Raw genomic sequence first — 20,479 nt, 5'->3', positions numbered from 1 at the left:
GATTAAATTATTATTAACAATTCATAGCAACAACCTTCTATTTCTTCCTTCTATTTTTTATTGTTGTGCTGAGTCGCAACAGTTGGTTTAAATTACACAAGACTTGGCTAGATCGATGCAGAAAAATTTAACAATTCTAACGGTTATAATATGAATTTTGCAAAAAAATGGCGTATTATACAGTTTACCTTTCCAGCGTCAATATTTTTATTGAAAGTGGGTTTGAATTATTCTTCTTTGCAATATTCTTGCAGCATGCAGATCTGGATTTACCCTGCCAGCATAACCGCCTTCGTTTTCCTGTAACTGCCCTAGAGGCATATACATCCCAAAATCAGCAACAAGCAGTTCTTCGTCGTTTTCTGGTTCTGGGATGTTATAATGTAAACACATGTTGTGTAAGACTACACATGTATTTATAATATTTGCTGCTACAGTAGGTGTGTAATGAAGAGTTCGGTGTTTTAATAAACACCGCCACCTATTCTTGAGAACCCCATTGCACCTCTCAATTGAACACCTAGCAGTCATAACCGCACGATGAAAACGGTCCGCCGGTGTATCTGGAATGGGCGGATCTTCCAATGGAGTCATTAACCAGGGGCGTAATGCATAACCTAAAAAGAAAAAAGGTTATGTACCTATATCCTATATATAATGTTAGCGCATATAATATAGTATAGTGTGTAATGTGTATAACTTAAAAAAGCATTCATGGACCCTTAGATTAATTAATATCAGTAATTTATCTGAGCATGGACCCAATTTAATTAAAAAACTTATCTAAATTCTAGCGTTCTAGAATGCCTGGGGTAGAACTCCGTACAATTATCTCTCTATACGTCCGACTTTCTATTTGTTAACCTAAAAACGCGATCGGACAACTTCGTTCCTATCCTGCATTAAGAGCGAAGTCAGCCCAACTGAAACCGACAAAATTTTTAAGGTTATAAAAGAGATAATCGCATATATAGAGATTATTTATATATATATTGATATATAGAGAGTCCTACCACTGGTATAGTATATAAAAGTTATAAAATTATATGTTTTTATTAAAATACTAAAATCAAATATAACTCTGAAGTCTGGATCAACATACAGCTAGCTTGAATAATATTCTTTTTGATTGCTAGTTAAAATGAAGCCTATCCAGACAACTATTATTAATCTAAAGAATTATTATACTTACCGGAATCTCCCAATAAAATAAACTGATTTTCTTCGTCCTGTCTATACAAATTCTCCATAATATGCGAAATGTTAGATTCGCGCCAGATGTGAGAGTCATGAGTACTTCCAGGAAAACGTGCATTGACATTGATAATGCGCAAGTCTTCATCACATTTCTAAACAAAATAATTAGATTCGGCAAATAACTACTTAAAGAATACATACTAGTTGAACGTTAATTAAATGGTAATTTTTTCTGTTTACATATATGTTTTCTGGGTGGAGAGGATCATTGTTTGGTGGTCTTACGATCGCCACATGGGTACAATCAATAACTCCAACCACACCAGGCACTCCAAATTTTTCATAAAAGCTATAAAGATAAAACAAATATTTTATACAAACATAATTTTAAGCCAATCTAACTAATTACTTACCGGTTTCTTAAATGCTGCATTTCTTGCATGTTTCTCGGAAAGTGCACCCATTGCCCAAATATTTCATCTCTCATCATTGCATAACAAAATTCAGTTAATGCCCGACTTACAGTAGACTGGCTTACAGCAACATAAGCATTGCCACCAGTAATCTCCTGGTACGAGCCATAGCCTAAAAATCTCAGGGCAATAAGAACCTAAAATAGATACCATATCTAATTATTGTATTGTTCTTATACAATATTCCATAGTCAAATCTACATAGTTTTTCTTACTTTACGCTCTATGGTAATTCCTGAACGTCGTATAGGAGCTTGCATATATGGAGTTACCACTTCAATTTTATCACGGGCAAGTTCTTTGTTTACCCTGAATCTTTTTATAAAAGCTTGGTCAGTTAATGATGCAAAGGGATCAATCCTTTGGAAAACTTGCCTTTCTCCTTCCAAATCTTCTAGAGCATCACGGAGGTTCCCCAATACCTTAAATTTAGTTACAGAAAAGTTCCATAAGAATAGTCAGAATAGTGATTTTCTGCAAATTATTAAAGAATAATGTTACCTCTTAATAATACCTACCTCATTAGCGATTAGCAGCTCAGCAAAATCCATATTATGGTTATTATTATACACAATAATAATAATCGGAGCGATTTTTTTATAGTCAGGACCAACAAACCAAACAACAAACAAAACAACGCTATTTTTTTTGGATTTTCATCGATCATGCGTCTTTCTGTCACCTGTCTCGGAAGTTAGGTTAGGATACCCTTCTCCCTCACAACTTAGCAGTAGAAGTGTGATCACGCATTTTTCGCACGATGTGAGCGCTCCCCTGTTTACAGAATAAACTTTTAGTAATTTTCGAGTGAGCTCCGCCCACTTCTCGTGTGAATGTTGTTTCACGCTTTTACAGAATAGCCGTCCAGATATCTATTATAAAACTTTTTAATATTGAAGAAGTGTCTAATACCCTTACATCAAAAAATAAAGCTATATTTTACGAAATCGCAACTGGAACTCCACCACCTGAAGGGTTGTCAGAACTCAAATTAAACCCGCTACATCTAACAGAAAGTAAAAATGCAGTAAACTCAAAACACTACAATGACATCTCGATTGAAGTAGACTACAATGTTACAAATACAAACGTCATATATTCTCCTTCAGTATCTTTTGATAGACAAGATTTTAGTAACTCCAGCAATAAAAACTTGGAAGAATGGAATGCCTTCTCTATCAAAAAAATTGATGACGATGTGAAAGCAGCCCTAAAAGACGACCCAGTTGGTTTTACTCCAGCCGTTATGTTATGTGTTAAATCTTACTCAAAAAATATTAATTCCAGCTCTTCACTGATGACTGGCTTATTTAATATATTTAAATCGCAAAGTGTCAAACCACGACGACTTATATCAAACAAAACGTGTCGAAAAGGAATAAAAATAGGAATCCAGCCAACATCCGTTTCAAGAAGGAAAGCTCATGCCACGGGAAGAAGAAAACTTCAAGCAGGACGACCTGTAGGATGTCTTACTAAGAAAAAATCAAAGCTCCACATTCACTCACAAAATGTGTGGAAAGCAATGTATCCTTAGGTGATAATAAGATTATTAAATAGCATGAAGCCTTGTTTTAATATTTGTAAAATAGATACCTATAGTTGGATCAATGGATCTTTGCGTTTACGTCATCACGTGTCCAAGGTCGATGTTTATATGAATCAATCAGTTGTCAAACCAGCACCAGTGGCGGCGGCATTTAATTTTTAAACTTAAATTAATAGGTTTTTATACCCAATTTCCGTGGCGGCGATTTTCGCCAGAGATGAAATCTGCGATTCTTTGAAATTTGTTTTTAGTATATTGTCACTTTTAGGGCAGCTAATTTATTTATAGCTATTTGCTGTCTATTTCAACCTGCTGTTCTTTATTACTGGTAGAATATTTCTTTAAAGTTTGAGATACATATTTAATTTTAATTCCAAGTTTTTGACATAAGATACTTCATACACAGTGTCTTTTAGGACCTCATAAAAGTTATCATAGGATTTTTTTACTTCACAATAAAATATTAATAACAATTTTTAATAAAGAAATATTTTCATCGAAAATAGACAGTATAAATATTATATAACAATACATTTCCATGAACTTTATTCCTTTAAAGCTCATGAAAAGCTTTAACACTTTGTATAAAGGTTTGAGACATAATTATAATGTTTTCATGAGTGTTTTAAACAAAACCATAATTATTTACTTTATTGCAATCCTATTTCTAAAATATTTTCTTCATTTGTACCTGCATTCAAATTTTTCTTTTTTTTTTTACAAACAAGAGATTTAATTAATAAGAGATACTTATTATAATAATATGCTAAAAGAAATGGAGCAACCCGTATATTATACCGTAACTCAAATATTCTTACTGAACAAAAAAATATCAATAAGTTTAAGATAGAAAATTCAGTTATGAATAATCAATGTCACTATCTTCCGAGCTAGTTTCACTGTTTAAACTAATCACAATTTGGGGTATCTCTTCAATAATGACTTCCCTATCATACCAGTCCTTGATTATTTTTTCAGTGTGGCAAACCTTAGCGTTCCATACTTCTGGTCTACATTTCTCTAATGATTTTTTCCACATATCCAGTACATTTTCATCTTTATGCCCATTTTTACCAATATGGGTATTGTAAAAATTTTTGGCATCTGCCCAAATCATCTCAATCACATTAAATTTTCAATGATAGGGTGGCAATCTTAAAACTTCATGTCCATTTTCTTGCAATATTTTATCTATTTTATATTGCTTTGGCGTTTTGTACATTTTTGCTATGCTTAATAACTCAGACTTAAACATTTGTCTATTGTATGGTATATTATTTTTCCTTTTTGCTTTTCTAGCTGGACAGAATGGTACGGAGCATTATCCATTATAATTAATGAAGGTTCCTCTAGATTTGGGATCAACGGATTTTTAACCCACTTCGTAAATAGTTCGTGGTTCATTTCTCCATGATAATACAATGTTTTAGATTTGGAGGTAAAAATTAAACTGGCATTTTTAATAAATCCTCCACTATGTCCAACATGCCACACAATAAAACGTTTTCCATCAAAACGATCTGGCTTACGAATACAACACTATTGTCTTGCCATGGTCTCATCTTGCTGCCTTTAGAAAAGATCCAAGTTTCATCCAAAAACACAAGTTGACGTGCAAATGGTGAGTTTTTGTTTTCCATATATTTTATGAAAAAAGCTGCCCTCATTGAAGATATATTGGTTGTCTCTATTAATGCACGTCTGTTATCATCCTTAAGGTATTCAAATCCCAGGTTAAAGAGGAGTGTTCGAAGGCTTCCATGTAAAGAATTTCTTTTCGATGTAGCTCTTCCTTTAGCATATGAATTGTAACTTGTTTTTCTGAAAAGATAAAATAAAATGATGCAGTATAATAATGATGTACTTACTTTGTGCATATATGTCATACAATGTACTGCGAACATCCATTTTTGTAAATTCATTAAGATCTTGAGTCTTTTCCTTCCTCCATGACCGGTCTTTGCCTGGTGTTGAGGGCAACTTATTTCGGTATTTGGAAATTTTTATGCTTGATACTGTTCGAAGGCTTATCTTCAAAGCATCAGCAACTCTCTGCAAAGTTCAAATATTTATTTACTAAAATAAAAAAAAAATTAACTATATTTATAATGTTCATTATTACTATAACTTATATTTTTTATTATAAGGCTATGTCTACCCATCCTCATTATAGCATATTTCATAATAATTACATTTTTTAAGTCTATTAAGCATATTGAAATTCTAGGATTTTTTGCAATTCAATTTTTGGGTTTAAAATTCACATGTTTATCAAATTTAATTCCACAATGAATAGTGTGGTAGACATTTCCTAATTATTAATCAAAAATTAAAATAATATTTACCTCTTGGACAGCATTCAAGAAAATTAGGGGTCCCTTATTATCTCTTTCAGACGTAAAGTACGAGATTAAATTTCCAACAAGCATACGAGCTTGAGAATGTTAGGTTAAATACCGAATGGCACAAAATAAGTTCTCAAAAGAACTGTTTGTAAAACAAAAAAAGGTTTGGCAAAAAACTATTTCATAGAGCTTTAACCAAACACAAAACACAACAGTAAATAAGAAAACAAAACAAATCAAATTTCTCTAAAACTCTTTGGCAAGGCAAAGCAAAGTCGAGAACATAAACAAACATGGTTGCTTGTGGTTGCAGACGAAGATCTAAGATGTACAAAGAACTTTCCACAAAATGTACTAAACATGAGGTGTTATTACAGCAAATTCTAAATTAAAACTTGTTTTATTTACAAGCCGTGGTTTCCTTTCTTCATTAGAAGAAAACAAGTTATTTTTTTAATATCTAAACATAAAACATATATTATACCAGTATACTTCTATATAAAAAATGTATTATATATAGTACATTTTTGCGAAAACGGGCACCCTCCCGGAAAGAAATAATCGATTTTAAAACCCGACGGGGAGCCAATGATGTTGAAAGTTTATCATAGACATGCGATCGGATGTTTCTCCTTGTCTAACTCATAACTGTCGCTCCGACCGTAGGTCGAGTATTTTGAAGACTTACGTTCTGTGCTCTTTCTCATTTGATTTGTCTAAATTAGAAAGAGAGCGGATGAGAAACAATTGTGTTGAGTTGAATGATAGTTTAGTGACGTGAACGCAAAGATCCATTGATCCAACTATATATGTAATAATAAGAATTTAAACAAATACAGTTTATAACTCCAATATTTGAATATTTTTTAATTCATTATTTTTTTTATACCTACGTTGAATCAAAAATTAATTTTCAGATGCTGTTTGTATCTTTGCTATTTATTGCAAATCGCACTTATCATAACCACCAAAAATGTAAAAATCAACTCTCCTTTTTGCACTCACTATGATTATATCGGACGAATGTGATCGCAAAAATGTTTGCGATCACACATGTCCGATATAACATCTCTCTCGGCAATTTCCGAAGCTGCGCTAAGGTACGTCCGGTATGAATATGCGTGCGGGAGTGGTTGAATAACAGATTCCCTAACCAATGGATTGGTAGAAGGGGACCGATAGAATGGCCTGCTAGGTCACCAGACTTAACGCCGTTAGATTTTTTTTTATGGGGGCACATAAAATCGGTTGTTTACAAAACTCAGCCTGATGATATCGAAGATTTAAAAAGAAGAATTACAGAGGCAAGTAGGGCTATTCCAGAAGAGGTATTTCAGAATGTTCGGGAAGAATTTGAGAATAGACTTTATTTTTGTTTGGAGAACAATGGAGAACACTTTGAACACCTCTTAAAGTAGATGTGTTAATAAAATAAATTTTAGGCGTGCTTTTGTAAAGACCATAATTGTAACGGCTATGCAAATGTTTAGTAAAAATAATATTAACCTAAATAACATGTTTCAATGCAAATCATAGCTTTAACGTAATTAAAACACTTACAGGAATAATGTTTAATAATAAGTAATTTAACAATGTTTAAATAACCCTAACTTGGCAACGCAGCACTCAAATTTAAAAAATAAGGTGCCAAAATGTAGAGAATAAAAAGTTCTTTCAAATGAGGTATTACTCAACCCCTATTGCCATTTAAGATTTTTGAGAGGGAGGTTCTGGGGGGTAGGGGGTTGAAAAAAGCGAAGTGATTTCTGCATAAAAATTGTTCCCCCTCGATAATAAAATCGACGTGTCCTAGCGATTTTATAAAAACCTAACCCGTTTCGAGATAATAGGGGTGGGAAGTTTTCAAATTGACACCCTGTATATATATAAATATAGAGTATATAAAAGGTTAAACATTGATTGCCTCCGTTTTAACAACTCATCAACGCGAGGCATGGTGATCGTTTATTTAAAAAAAAAATTAACTCAGAAGTTACAAAGCGAAATTGACTGTAATATTTTTATAATTAAAAATGTAATAAATCTGAAATAATTTAACTGTCTTTAATAAACTTTTTTTAGGAACGATGAAAAATTACACAGGAAAAGCAGTGAGCCTTTAAATTTTTTAAAACACAAGGGAGTATCACATTTCATACCGGTAATTAAAAAAGTTGAACTAATTGTCTGGGTGATTAGATACCCATAAATTTTAATCTTAACTTTTCCATCGTGCTGTAAAAAAAAGGGCTGAGATGGCAGAAAACCAAAGGGAGCGGGTTAAATTAAAAGGGATGGAACATTTACAGTCAGTAACAAGATTTGCCTCCCTTGGGGGTAGACAGCGTTCGTTTGAAAAAGTCCTTATGAAAATTTTTTCGACAGGGAAGTATTGAATTAAGAGATCTCTTTTTGATTATGATTAAATCCGCTCTACGACGAAAGGTATGTCAAGGATTTGTATGTAATTTCTTTGAGGTCTTATTTTAAATTGACAGGAGAGAGGCTTTTCTTTGTTCAACTCACTCAAGAAATAAAATTAAGCATCTTCGTTTTTTTAATTACTTTATTTTAGTTCTAGTTTAATTAAATGTGGTTGGAATTATATATTTATTTTAATGTCTTGTTATATGCAATTAAATAAAAAAATAGTAGTAGTAGTAATGGTAAAACATAATCAAACGAAGAAAACAACCAAGTCACGGTCTCACAAATATTTATTTTCGACCACACGTGTTTCGCTCTATTAGAGCATAATCAGTTCCAAAACTATACAAAAACATTCCGTTAAAATAAAAATAAGAGAAAAAAACCTTTTTTGATAAGAGAAAAGTAAAAAAAAAGGAGAGAAAAAAGTAAACTCAAAGTCCAAGTCTCATAAATCAGCTTCTATTAAAGATTACGTCAATAACGATATTTATTTTTTTATTTATGTTAGTGTGAGTCAGTGTATCGTTTTTGTATTTTGATAGGTCTGATGATGCCCTAACGCGCCGAAACGCGTAACCTTTAATAGACGCTGATTTGGACTTTGAGTTTACTTTTTTCCCTCCTTTGGTCATATACTTAAGTCTCTTTGAGAGCAATGGATGATTATTTTGAATAAGATAATAAGTATAAGAAACAAAAAAGTCAATTAAAATTATAAATTTCTGGAACTCGAAATATTTCTCTGCGAGAAATTTGAGTAGGTTCTTTTATTTTGGAATTTATTATGTCTGACTTCTCATAGAACAGTTCGTGTATTCTTGCTGGCCACTTCCTGTGTGCCCCACATTTTTCCATCGCACTTAAATATCCTATCATTTTCAACTCTTGTTATTTTGCCCGGAAATATTTGATCTTGGTAACATACTGTGACGACAGGCCACCTATTTGAGAGACCACCCTGTACGAGCTAGACATCCGAAGCGCGCGTGGGCTAGGAAACAACGACTCAGCATAGTGTGTTATTGTAATTGTATAGCTAATAAAATGTACTAATAGTTAGTTGTCACGTAGACACCAGAATTATAACATCTAGGCAACTCAATATACCATCTGTTCATTAAAGCCCAACACAGTAGTATTAATTAAGCTACAACCCCCAATGAAAGTACTGGTGTCACAACTGATGGAGGCGCCGCGTAATCCTATCGTACAGAGTAACTTTCGCGAAAACTGATCTACATCTACAGTTAAAGTACTAGTTCGCGTGGTTGATCACTCGTAACGTAACGTCGGTCATAAAAAGTGTAGAGTACGTGTTAATGTCACGCTAGAGCCAATAGACGCCGCTCATCACTTCTACCAGTTAGAAGTAATCAAACAGTTAACATACCTAACAACCAAGATAATGACGAAGTAGGAGAAAATCCCAGAGGCCAAGACCGAAACGCAAGGGAAGCTTATACTTCCGTGAATCCAAAAGTATTTATAGGAAAAGAGGGTGAGAACGTGGCATCATTTATAAAAAATTTTATTAGAGCCGCAAGAGCAAACCGTTGGTCTGAGGAGACTAAACTTCTCCAACTGCCATGCTATTTGGAAGGTGCAGCTCTAGAATGCTTTGAAACGATAGAGGAAGATATAGAGACATACGACGAAGCAATAGAGTCTTTAAGAGCCAACTTTACAAAAACAAGAGACCAAGAGCAGGTGTATGTTCGGCTATTAACTAGAAAGCAGCAGGATCTCGATGAACTGTGGTCTTATTATCATGAGATGTTGAAATTGTGCCATGATGTAGATCCGGATATGGAAGAACGAAAGCAAGTTGGTTTCATCATAAGAGGTCTGCAACCAAAAATTCTACAGAAAGTAAATTTAATGGATAACCCGACAGTAGAGGCGCTTCGAAGAAACTTGCAGAAAGTAGACACTACCGAGTTTTTGGCGAGAGAGTCGTACCCTGATGGAGCCATGCCAAGTACTAGCAGAGGACCTTACCCTGAAACAGCCAGAGGAAACCATCAGCAAATGAATGATCTGGTGCAGAGAATCCAGCAACTGGAAAGACAATCAGGTAGGCAACAGTCAAATTTTAATAATCCAGGTTATTTTAATCATAATTCGAGAAATAACGGATTTAACAATCCTAGCATTAAAAGAGAGATACGAACGCCAGAAGGAAAAATAAAGTGTTATGGCTGTGGAAAAATTGGCCACTATGCAAAAAACTGCTATGCAAAAAACGGCAATACCCGTCGATAAGCGACGGTCAATCTACAGAACAAATTCCATCAAATTTAATGCTGAATTGCTATTTCTGTAAATTAGATAGCCATAAGAAAAATAATTGTAGGCTTAAGAAAAGGCAGTTAAAATCATGTACTTATACTGTATCTGACATAACTACATTTATAGAGCCAGTAATTATTAACGGACGTATACGTCAAAATAATGTAAAATTTATTCTAGATACTGGGTCAGGAATAAGTTTAATTGATTACTCTTGGGTTGGGCAGTGTAAAATAGAAAAGGTAGGAAGCGTGATAATTAAATCAGCTAGTGGACATTTATTGTGGGTTTTAGGTAGGATTAAGTTGGATTTTGCTTTAAATGGTGTAGAGTTGTCATTTGACTTCATGGTTGTTAAAAACTTCGGAGAAAAAATTATTAAAATTATTTAGAGCTGATATTAATTTTCTCCTAAGATAGTGTTGTGCGCAGTTTCTGTTTTGTTAAAATACCTCCTAAAAGTTCAGTAAAAGTTTCAGTGCATTTTAATAGAGCGTTAGCAAGAAACTATTTTTTTCACCGTCCACTAACTATTTTTTTAATAGAGCTTGTAAAATTACCAATTTTGACGAAAAGAAGACGATAATTTGTATAACAAATACCTCTAATGTAACTGTAGACATTTATAAAAATACCGTGTTGGGCGAATTAAATAATGAATTCTCGCGCGTAGGTGCGAATTATTTTAGTGAGTCTCATAAGGACAAACTTTTCGGGAGTTACCCTGTATTTTTACAGGAAGATAATGTAGTATGTGATGTTAATTTATGTAACATAAAGAATTCTGTTGTTCCATTAGAAAGTAGTAAAAATAACTCATTAAAAGCCATAACGTCGCTTATAGATTTTAATGAAAATTTAGAAGAGAATAATTACAGAGAACTACTAATTTTGTTAGAAGAATTTGTCGATATTTTCGCTACGAATAATTTAGAATTATGGAAAACTAACATTTGCGACCATACTATTGAAACAGGGACTGTCGCGCCGATTCATCAGTTGTCTTATCGCGTAAGTCCGCGGGAGCGCAAAATAATAATAAGCAAACAGGTAAATGAAATGTTAAGCTTCGTATAGACCTGAGGGGACGTGTCCGCGACGCGCGCGCGATGGGCCAAATTCGTGCAGTATGTACGGGCTCGAAGGAGGCGCGAGTTATATGCCTAAGAAGAGCTGACTCTCCAGTGTAAATCTACCCACTTGCGTGGTTGGCTACATCAGTACTTTTTGCATTATATAAACCTTAGATTTTAAGTCGCTTTATCTCATTGTTTCCGTTGCTGCATGTTATACTGTCAGTTTGTACTTTTAGAAATAAATTGTTTTTAAAAAGTCTCCGTGTCGTTCAACGTTCGTATTTGGCGCAGTCGGTAGGATTGTGCCCTAGTCGTCCGGAAAGTCGGTCTACAAAATTTTCGTACCGTACGGAAATCGTGCCGGAAAACAAAGACTTCTAGGAGTGTTTTCCAACACTAATAGTGCAATCCAGAAGAACCAGCGACACCTGACACCTCTGTAGGCAGATTCAAGAGATCACGGGAAGAAGAAGTCACGCAGTAAGTGCCTTTTCCTTTCACCTCTATAAACCCTCTGTTTAAGGAACTTATAGGGATATTTAGGGATTTTCGCGAATTAAACGCATATAGATTTTATTTCCAGCATATTGAATGCAATTTTAGTCGATAGTTTCAACGAATTGATCGTATTTAATTTTAATCTCAAGCGCATGGATCGCATTTAGTTTTTAGAACATTTTATCATTTTTATGAACGATATAGAAGAACTAAGTACTTCACTCAGTGATTTATCTTTAATAGAAAAACTTATAGAAATGACTCGACCATCCACTACCCCCAAAGTAAATTGGGATCTTTTCAGATCTAAATTAAGCAATATTAAGCCTTACGATGGTGATTGCAATAAGCTTAATAAATTTATTAGTAGGTGCGAAAGCTTTATTGATAGTTATAGGAATCTCAACGACGAGGAATTAAATAAACATATATTCGAATGTATCCAAGAAAAATTAATTAATAAAGCTGAAAGTTTAGTCGGTAACCGCGCCGAAATAACTGATTGGTTTACTTTACGTGAGGCTTTAATACAATGCTTTTCAGACCGTAGAGATCTGGATTGTCTAACTCAAGAGTTAGTTAGAACCAGACCTTACAAAAATGAACATTTATTAAGTTTTGGTAATAGGCTTCAACTTTTAAGAAGCGATATTGCTCAAAAAATAGGTAATAATTCTAGCTATAGTACTAATGAAAAACTTTGCCACATTAAACATTATGAAAAAACTGCCCTAAACACTTTTATTGCAGGCTGTACAGGCATTCAAAAAAATAATATGCATCTAAAAAGACCCACCAGTCTTGAAGACGCAATGGCCTATATTAAGAGTTCGAAAATTTCGAAAGCCTTTATGGCAGTTTCGAAACAAATAAGTTTCAAAAATCTAGTCACAATGCTAATAATAATGTATATAATAACTTTAGGAATAGTAATCCCCCGAGTAACCCTCAGTCATATAATAGGCAAAATTACAATAACTCCTTTAATTCACAACCCAATCAACAACAGTACTATCAAACACCACAGTTCGCTAATCAACATAACTCTTTCACTCCACAAATGCAAACGTCCCAATTTCCAACTGGCCCTGTTAACATGCCACCCCCAAGACAGTTACCACCCCAAAAATACTTCACAAACAGTCAAGTTTTTGGAAAACCAAAGAATGTTTTCAAACCCGGTCAAATAAATCCGCGGGACTTACCAAAACCAGAACCAATGTCCACCACTTCTAGAAATCCTTCTATGAGAAGTTTCAGACCACCCCCACAGTATGGAAATCGCAACTATTTCCAAACAAATCCAAATGTAAAGCCCAACTTCACATTCCAGGAATTAAATCACCAGGAATATCCTGATGAATTCTCTGGAGAATATTCTGATAATTATGAAGGCGCATACTGCACCAATTATGCTGATAATTGGGAAACAGAATATGCTCAAGACTATTTTGATGAAATTGATCAAAATTTCGAATTAAACAAACAAGAGAAAAATCCCCAACATTCAAATGAAATTTATAATACTGACTCTCTAAATTTTCAAAACCTATCCATAACAGACCCAATAACATAGTAGAAATAAATATTTCTTCTTATAACTCGCTACCCTATCTTGTAGTTAGTTCCCCCAAAACAAAATTGTTGATCGACACTGGTAGTAGTAGATCAATACTAAAACCATATATTGCAGAAAAATATTTCCCGAATTGTATATATAACTCTAAAAACATAATAAAGACAGCTGTAGGTAGCAAAAATACTCAGTATCAAGCTACAATCCCTTTACTGTCAGAATATGGAATCGACCATAAAATAAATTTTATACTTTTTGATTTCCATGATTATTTTGACGGAGTAATCGGGCTCACCGATTTACTAAAAACAAACCTAAACATTGATTTTAATAATCAAATACTTTGTAACAGCGAAACAACAATACCATTTAAGTTTCGACGACCCGAGGACGTTAACATCACCTTATCTTTGAACCCTCACGAACGCACATTAAAAAGTCTACCTGTTTCTGTATACGAAGGTGAAATATTAGTACCTTCGATGTACTTTGATCAGCTCTTTATCCCACAGACACTTAGCTGTGCAAAAAATGGTCATGCAACCCTTGAAATAATAAACAATACTGATAAGATTATTAATGCAACTTTAAACAGACCAATTAATGTCGAACCTTTTGAATTTTTCTCATACGAATGTATTAAGCAAATTTCAAAAAACAAATATTTTCAAAATTCACCATGTAATAACGATATAAAAAATCTTATTCGTTCAAAGCATATGAACTCTGAAGAATCGCTTGCTATAATTAATTTATGCACCGAATTCAAAGATATATTTTATAAACCAGGAACCTATGAACTTTCCTTTACGTCCAAAGTAAAGCATGAAATAAAAACTAGCGATGAGGTCTCTGTACACACTAAGTCATACAGATACCCCTATGTCCACAAGGATGAAATAAAATCCCAAATAAATGATATGCTCGAGAAAGGAATAATGCGACCTTCTACTAGTCCATGGAGTTCCCCTATATGGATCGTGCCTAAGAAATTAGACGCATCCAATCAACAAAAATGGCGTGTTGTCATTGATTACCGTAAAATCAATGAAAAGACAATAGACGACCGTTATCCAATCCCTAATATCACTGACATACTTGACAAATTAGGACGTTCACAATACTTTTCCACCCTTGATTTAGCCAGCGGGTTTCATCAGATTGAAATGGCACAGAATTCAATCCAAAAAACCGCTTTTTCTGTAGATAACGGGCACTATGAATATCTTAAGATGCCCTTCGGCCTTAAAAATGCCCCTAGTACTTTCCAACGTGTAATGGACGAAGTTCTAAAAGATCTTCAAAATAAAGTATGCATGGTATACATGGACGACATCATCATTTTCAGTACAAGCCTCCAAGAGCATCTTCAAAACCTCAAACTTGTGTTTTCTAAATTAAGAGAAGCCAAATTAAAAATCCAAATCGATAAATGTGAGTTCCTCAAAAAAGAAGTTGAATTCCTAGGTCATGTTGTGACACCTCAAGGAATTAAACCTAACCCCAGAAAGATTTCAGCAATCCAAAACTTTCCAATCCCTCGAACTCCAAGAGAAATTAAACAATTTCTAGGCCTACTTGGGCCGTATTACCGCAAGTTTATTAAAAACTTTGCAAAAATTACAAAACCCCTTACCCAATGCTTGAAGAAAAACGAAAAAGTAATCCACAATAAAGAATTTATTGATTGTTTCAAACTTTGCAAATCCCTTTTAATTTCAGAGCCGGTATTAGCCTACCCTGACTTTACAAAACCATTCGAACTTACAACAGATGCTTCGAATTACGCCATTGGTGCCATATTGTCTCAAAATGGACACCCAATTAGTTATGCTTCCCGCACTTTAAACCCAGCGGAAACAAATTATTCCACCATCGAGAAAGAGCTTTTAGCCATAGTCTTTGGTTGTAAATACTTTCGACCATATTTATTCGGTCATAAATTCACCATACTATGTGATCATAAACCCCTAGTGTGGGTTTACTCCCTTAAAGAACCAAATAGTCGATTAGTTCGATGGCGACTCAAACTCGAAGAGTTTGATTATTTCATTAAATATCAAAAAGGCAAACAAAACCAAGCTGCCGACGCTCTTTCAAGGAATCCAGAAACTAAAAAACCCATAGATTTAAATGCCCTAGATACCTCCTCTATTGCAAACGAACATGGCGATATAGACGAAACAATAAACCGATTTTTACGAGCATCAAACGATCTACCTGTACTTGACGACGATGAACTAGCATCCATCCTTGGCACAAAAAAGTCGAGTAAAATAAAAATATTACAAGACATTCGAGTTTCACCAAGAGGAACTATTGAAGATTTTACCCAATCACGACAATTCTCCCCAAATCCCGAATTAGACAATTCAGACTTAGAGACTGTACATACATCTCTTAAAAACCCAATTTTTAATTTTCCACTTACCGAAAGAATACTCAACGGGTATAAAAACTAAGTTCTCCTTACCGAAGGTGATATAGAATCACTCAAATGCCAAATCTCACAGGTATTTCAAAATACCAGGATTCTAGTAGTCATCCCTAGAAATAACCTAATTCCTAATATAATTTGATTCTTGAAAGAATTTATCGAGCAAAAACGTTTATACGCATTTTATTTTCGAATGGAAACTCTAGCTCAAACCTTTACAAGAACCATACAAGAACTTTTTGTAAACTCCTCCTTTAAGTTTGTTCAAAGTACGATATTCCTAGAAGATATCGAAACTCAGGACGATCAGCAAGACAAACTTAGACTCTATCACACTACTAAGACTTGCCATAGAGGAATTTCAGAAATGAAATGTGCTCTAACTGCTAGATTTTATTGGCCCAAAATGGTTGAAGATATCGAACAATATGTTAATCTTTGCGAGATATGTCAAAAGAATAAATATGACAGGAATCCACCCGCCATAAAATTCAATCTGACCCCTTCTACCTCGAAACCGTTCCAACAAATTCATATCGACTCGTTCAAAATCAATAATGTATCATTCTTGACAATAATCGACGCTTTTTCTAGATATGGACAAGCTTATCATCTTAAAAGCCTAACAGGCCCAAGCATCATAGAGTGTTTCCTAAACTTCATCTCCCATCATGGTTTACCTCTTAAAATCACATGTGATCGTGGAACCGAATTCAAAAACAAGGATTTCGAAGACTTTTGTCAATTATATAAAATAGAATTGCATTACACTACTGCTAAAAATAGCAACTCTAACTCTCCTGTGGAACGATTCCATTCTTCCATAATCGAAGGTTATCGTTGTCTTAAAGAGGAACAAAATCGCCTCACAACTGAGCAACTTATGAAACGTGCTATCCTAGGTTACAATAATTCCATTCATAGCGTAACCAAATTTACTCCTTTCGAAATTATCAAAGGTCACATAAATGATACTAATCCTTTCGATCTTAACGACCACATAATTGTCTCCGACTATGTTCAAAATCATAAAGAAAAATGTCAAAAGATTTACGATAAAATAGCAGAAAACAACCAAGCTATTAAAGAAAGGATCATATCTAAAAGAAATGAAAGTCGTGAAGAACCCCCTAAATTCGACGTGTCTAAGCCCGCTTACATTAGAACTAAGTTACGAAGTAAAGCCCTTCCTAAATTCAGGAAAACTATAATAAAAGATCAGTCCTCGATAAAGTTAAAAACTAACTCGGGAACTTATCATAAAAACTTCGCACGAAGACCAAAAATTAAACAAAATCAATCTTTACAGGACAGAAATGGACCTGAAGATCTTTCCAATACTGACACTACTGATAACGCAGGTACTTCAACTGACACACAGCGACGGCGTTAAATTAACCCCTATCAAAAACCCCATTCTCCCTATTTCATTAGGACCATCTAAGATAATTTACACTAAACACACCTTTCTCCATTTATTGACACACACTTGCTAAAACAACAACTAAATAATATACAAGTATATTTTAACAAATTAAAGGCTCAAACCTCTAAAGGAAAATCGAATCATCCCTTAAATTTTATTGGCCTAACCCATGGCTTAATACTCAGAACCGAGTATTTAATTAATATTACTCAAAGTAAATTGCTAAATCTTGAACCCACAGGCAGGACTAAAAGAGGTCTGCTCAACATAGTAGGGAAAATAAACAAATGGTTATTTGGCACCCTTGATGCCGACGATGAAAAATACTATACTGACGCGATAATAAGTTTGCAAAAAGATAAAGACAATTTAGTCAAGACGGTAAACTCGCAAATGTCGTTGTCAAAGAAACTTATTGATAACTATAACTCCACAATATCTAGTCTTATAAATAACCAAATTAAGTTAGAAAAAGGGATCAACATGCTACAAATGTATATAGAAAATGAAATAAATAATACGTATCTTTATATTTCTTTCGAAGGTGTAATTTCTCAAATCAATTTAGATTGCCAAAACTTAATAAACTTTTTGGATAACCTAGAAAACGCCATCACCTTCGCAAAGCTTAATGCTGTACACAATTCTGTAATTTCGGTGAACGAAATCAGAGAAATGATGGAATGTTTGGAAACTATTTACGATCCTAGAGCTTTGCTAAATTTTAAGAACATTCTTTCGTACTATCAATTCCTTGGAACACAAGTAAGTTTTTCAAGTAATAAAATAATTTTCGCAATTCATGTCCCTATATTAAAACTTAAACAAGCCACTTTCCACCACCTACTTCCTATCATACAAAACAATTCCGTCATTATTCCAAAATACCCCTACCTGGCACAAGAAGAAGTCGACATCCAATTCGAAGACAGCTTATGCCCAGAAATCGAGAAAACATTCTACTGCCTAGAGAACTTTTACCCTCAGGATAGTTGCACTATTGAGTTGTTGGAAAAACGTCCACCAACAAGTTGCACACCCCTGCAAACCCATCTTGTTCAACCCCTAGCTGAACAAGTTACTCAAGGACAATTCTTAATCATCCCAACCAAAAACACACAAGTCCTTACCAAATGTACGACGGACCAATATGTAACTCTGGAAGAACCTACCCTTATCCAAGTTCCTGCAAACTGCGGAATAAAGCTTGATGGAAAAACATATTCCAACGATATCAAACTAGTAAAAGGGAAACCTTTGGTACTACCAGAAATCCAGGACTACAAACCCCAAGTATCCAGACCTTACAAGTTACCCAATATAAGTCAAGTCAACATACAAGACTTATATGAACTTAGGAGCCTAGCGAACCAGCTACATCCCATTGACGACGTTTCACCGATCCAGACTTCAACAATAATCAACAGTACCCTGATTATTGTCATTATTATAATCATAACTTTACTAGTGGTTGCCCAGAAGAAGCTGCTTCCAAGATGCCAGAAGCCAAAACCTGGACCTGCCACTTCCAACCCTGAAGAGCCAGGAGAGCAAACACACTCCATTATGTTTGCCTCTTAAGGAGGGAGGAGTTATATGCCTAAGAAGAGCTGACTCTCCAGTGTAAATCTACCCACTTGCGTGGTTGGCTACATCAGTACTTTTTGCATTATATAAACCTTAGATTTTAAGTCGCTTTATCTCATTGTTTTTGTTGCTGCATGTTATACTGTCAGTTTGTACTTTTAGAAATAAATTGTTTTTAAAAAGTCTCCGTGTCGTTCAACGTTCGTATTTCGCGCGAGCCGCCCGTTGTGGGCGCGCTGCGATCCATTTTCTGTCGGTATTTTCGACGCGCTCAAAGGGGCCCGTCGGAGGCGCGTTGGTACAAGTTAGTACGGTTTGTGGCAGCTTCCGAGGGAGACACGTCGGAAATTAATAAAAAAAATTAAAAACAAAATCTTTGTTTGTTTGTTGTTTCATCATCATTTCATTAAATGTTTCATCAAGGTATCTGGAATTACTATACAACCACTAGCGATTGCTATTAATGCTGTAGTTTCTTCGTCGTCTGACATTGTCACGAAATAAACACTAGGTACTAATCAAAGCAGAGGCTAGAATAGAACTGAAAAAAAAAATTCGACCCGTAGGTGGCGCGTGGCAGGCCCGTCGCCCCTTGCGGATAAAAAGTCGCGTAGTGGGCGCGCGGTAGGCCCGTCAGAACAAAAAGCCCGAGAAAAGCGCGCCGCAGACGCGTCGCGGTCACGTCGCGTGCGCGGCGCTTGAAGGCTCTAATCTAGAAGGAGATTTTAAGCAACTGTGAGCTAACGTCTAACCTAGACCACTACCAGAGCTTGGCGTATTGTGAAGTGGAAGAGGTGAAGCTTGGAAGCCTGCAGTTTTTCTTTGACTGGAAATTGGATGTCTGGGAGAATCTCGAATCTGAAGTAGTCGCTGTGTGTGGAGCTAGGTGACACAACATAACATTTTTTTTATTCACTTGTTTTATTTTATTTTTATTATCACAACTTTTATCTTTTGAGTTGAGATACATACATATATGACTTTACAATCTGAGCGGGGTGAAGCCGAATTGTGGTGGTTAGGGGATGTAATTATTTTTCTCATTCAAAGGCTGGATATATTTATATTACTTTGATAATCCAAAGACCCACCAGGTTCGACTGTACTTTGTCTCAGAAGTTTATTTAAAATTATATTGACATTATTTGATCGATGCTATTATAATTGAATATTACTGATAAGAGTACATATATATGTGGTAAGTGACTCCTGTGAGGTAAGACGCAGCCGGCTTCGTAGTACTACGAGTATATACTTGGGTTATATTATTTATTTTCAAACTACTCCTAAGATGTCAAATTAGCTAGTAAATATTAGAGTAAACTAATAAAAGGGTAATTTTAAGTGGGGAAGCTTCAACAGTTAGGGTTGTTATTTTTTTTTGCTTAGGTCAATGTCCGTGGCGGGATATACCGGGCCATGTAAATTATTAGTTTAAATTGAATTGAAGCTTCATTCCCCAAAAGGTTTGGGTGTAACATAATTTATTTTATTTTGACAACCACACTTTGATTGTGTATTTTTTGTGTGATGTTGTGGTTCCTTATTACCAACTTAAATAATTATTCCTCTTAACGATAAATAACATAACATAAT

At 34.7% G+C, this 20,479-nt stretch overlaps 1 protein-coding gene across 1 annotated transcript; it reads right to left on the bottom strand.

The window, feature by feature from the left end:
* Window positions 1-207: 207 nt before the first annotated feature.
* LOC126747942 (putative nuclease HARBI1) lies at window positions 208-1,322 on the bottom strand. Its single transcript, XM_050456921.1, has 2 exons — window positions 1,193-1,322; window positions 208-617 (listed from the first exon to the last, which is right to left on the bottom strand). The coding sequence occupies exons 1-2, from the start codon at window positions 1,248-1,250 to the stop codon at window positions 208-210; spliced, it is 468 nt and encodes a 155-aa protein (XP_050312878.1). The 5' UTR covers window positions 1,251-1,322.
* Window positions 1,323-20,479: the final 19,157 nt, after the last annotated feature.

Source organism: Anthonomus grandis, chromosome 20 (assembly GCF_022605725.1).
Source record: "Anthonomus grandis grandis chromosome 20, icAntGran1.3, whole genome shotgun sequence".
NCBI classification, from domain to species: Eukaryota; Metazoa; Arthropoda; class Insecta; order Coleoptera; family Curculionidae; genus Anthonomus; species Anthonomus grandis.
Note: the sequence above shows the minus strand (reverse complement) of the source record. Positions and strands in the feature narration are given on the sequence as shown.

What these genes read in the sequence shown, in the direction of transcription:
- LOC126747942 (XM_050456921.1), bottom strand. Translation starts at nt 1,250, where the DNA reads ATGGAGAATTTGTATAGACAGGACGAAGAAAATCAGTTTATTTTATTG. An exon ending in TATTTTATTGGGAGATTCCG is followed by an intron (nt 618 to 1,192) that starts GTAAGTATAATA and finishes TTTTCTTTTTAG; the next exon opens with GTTATGCATTACGCCCCTGG.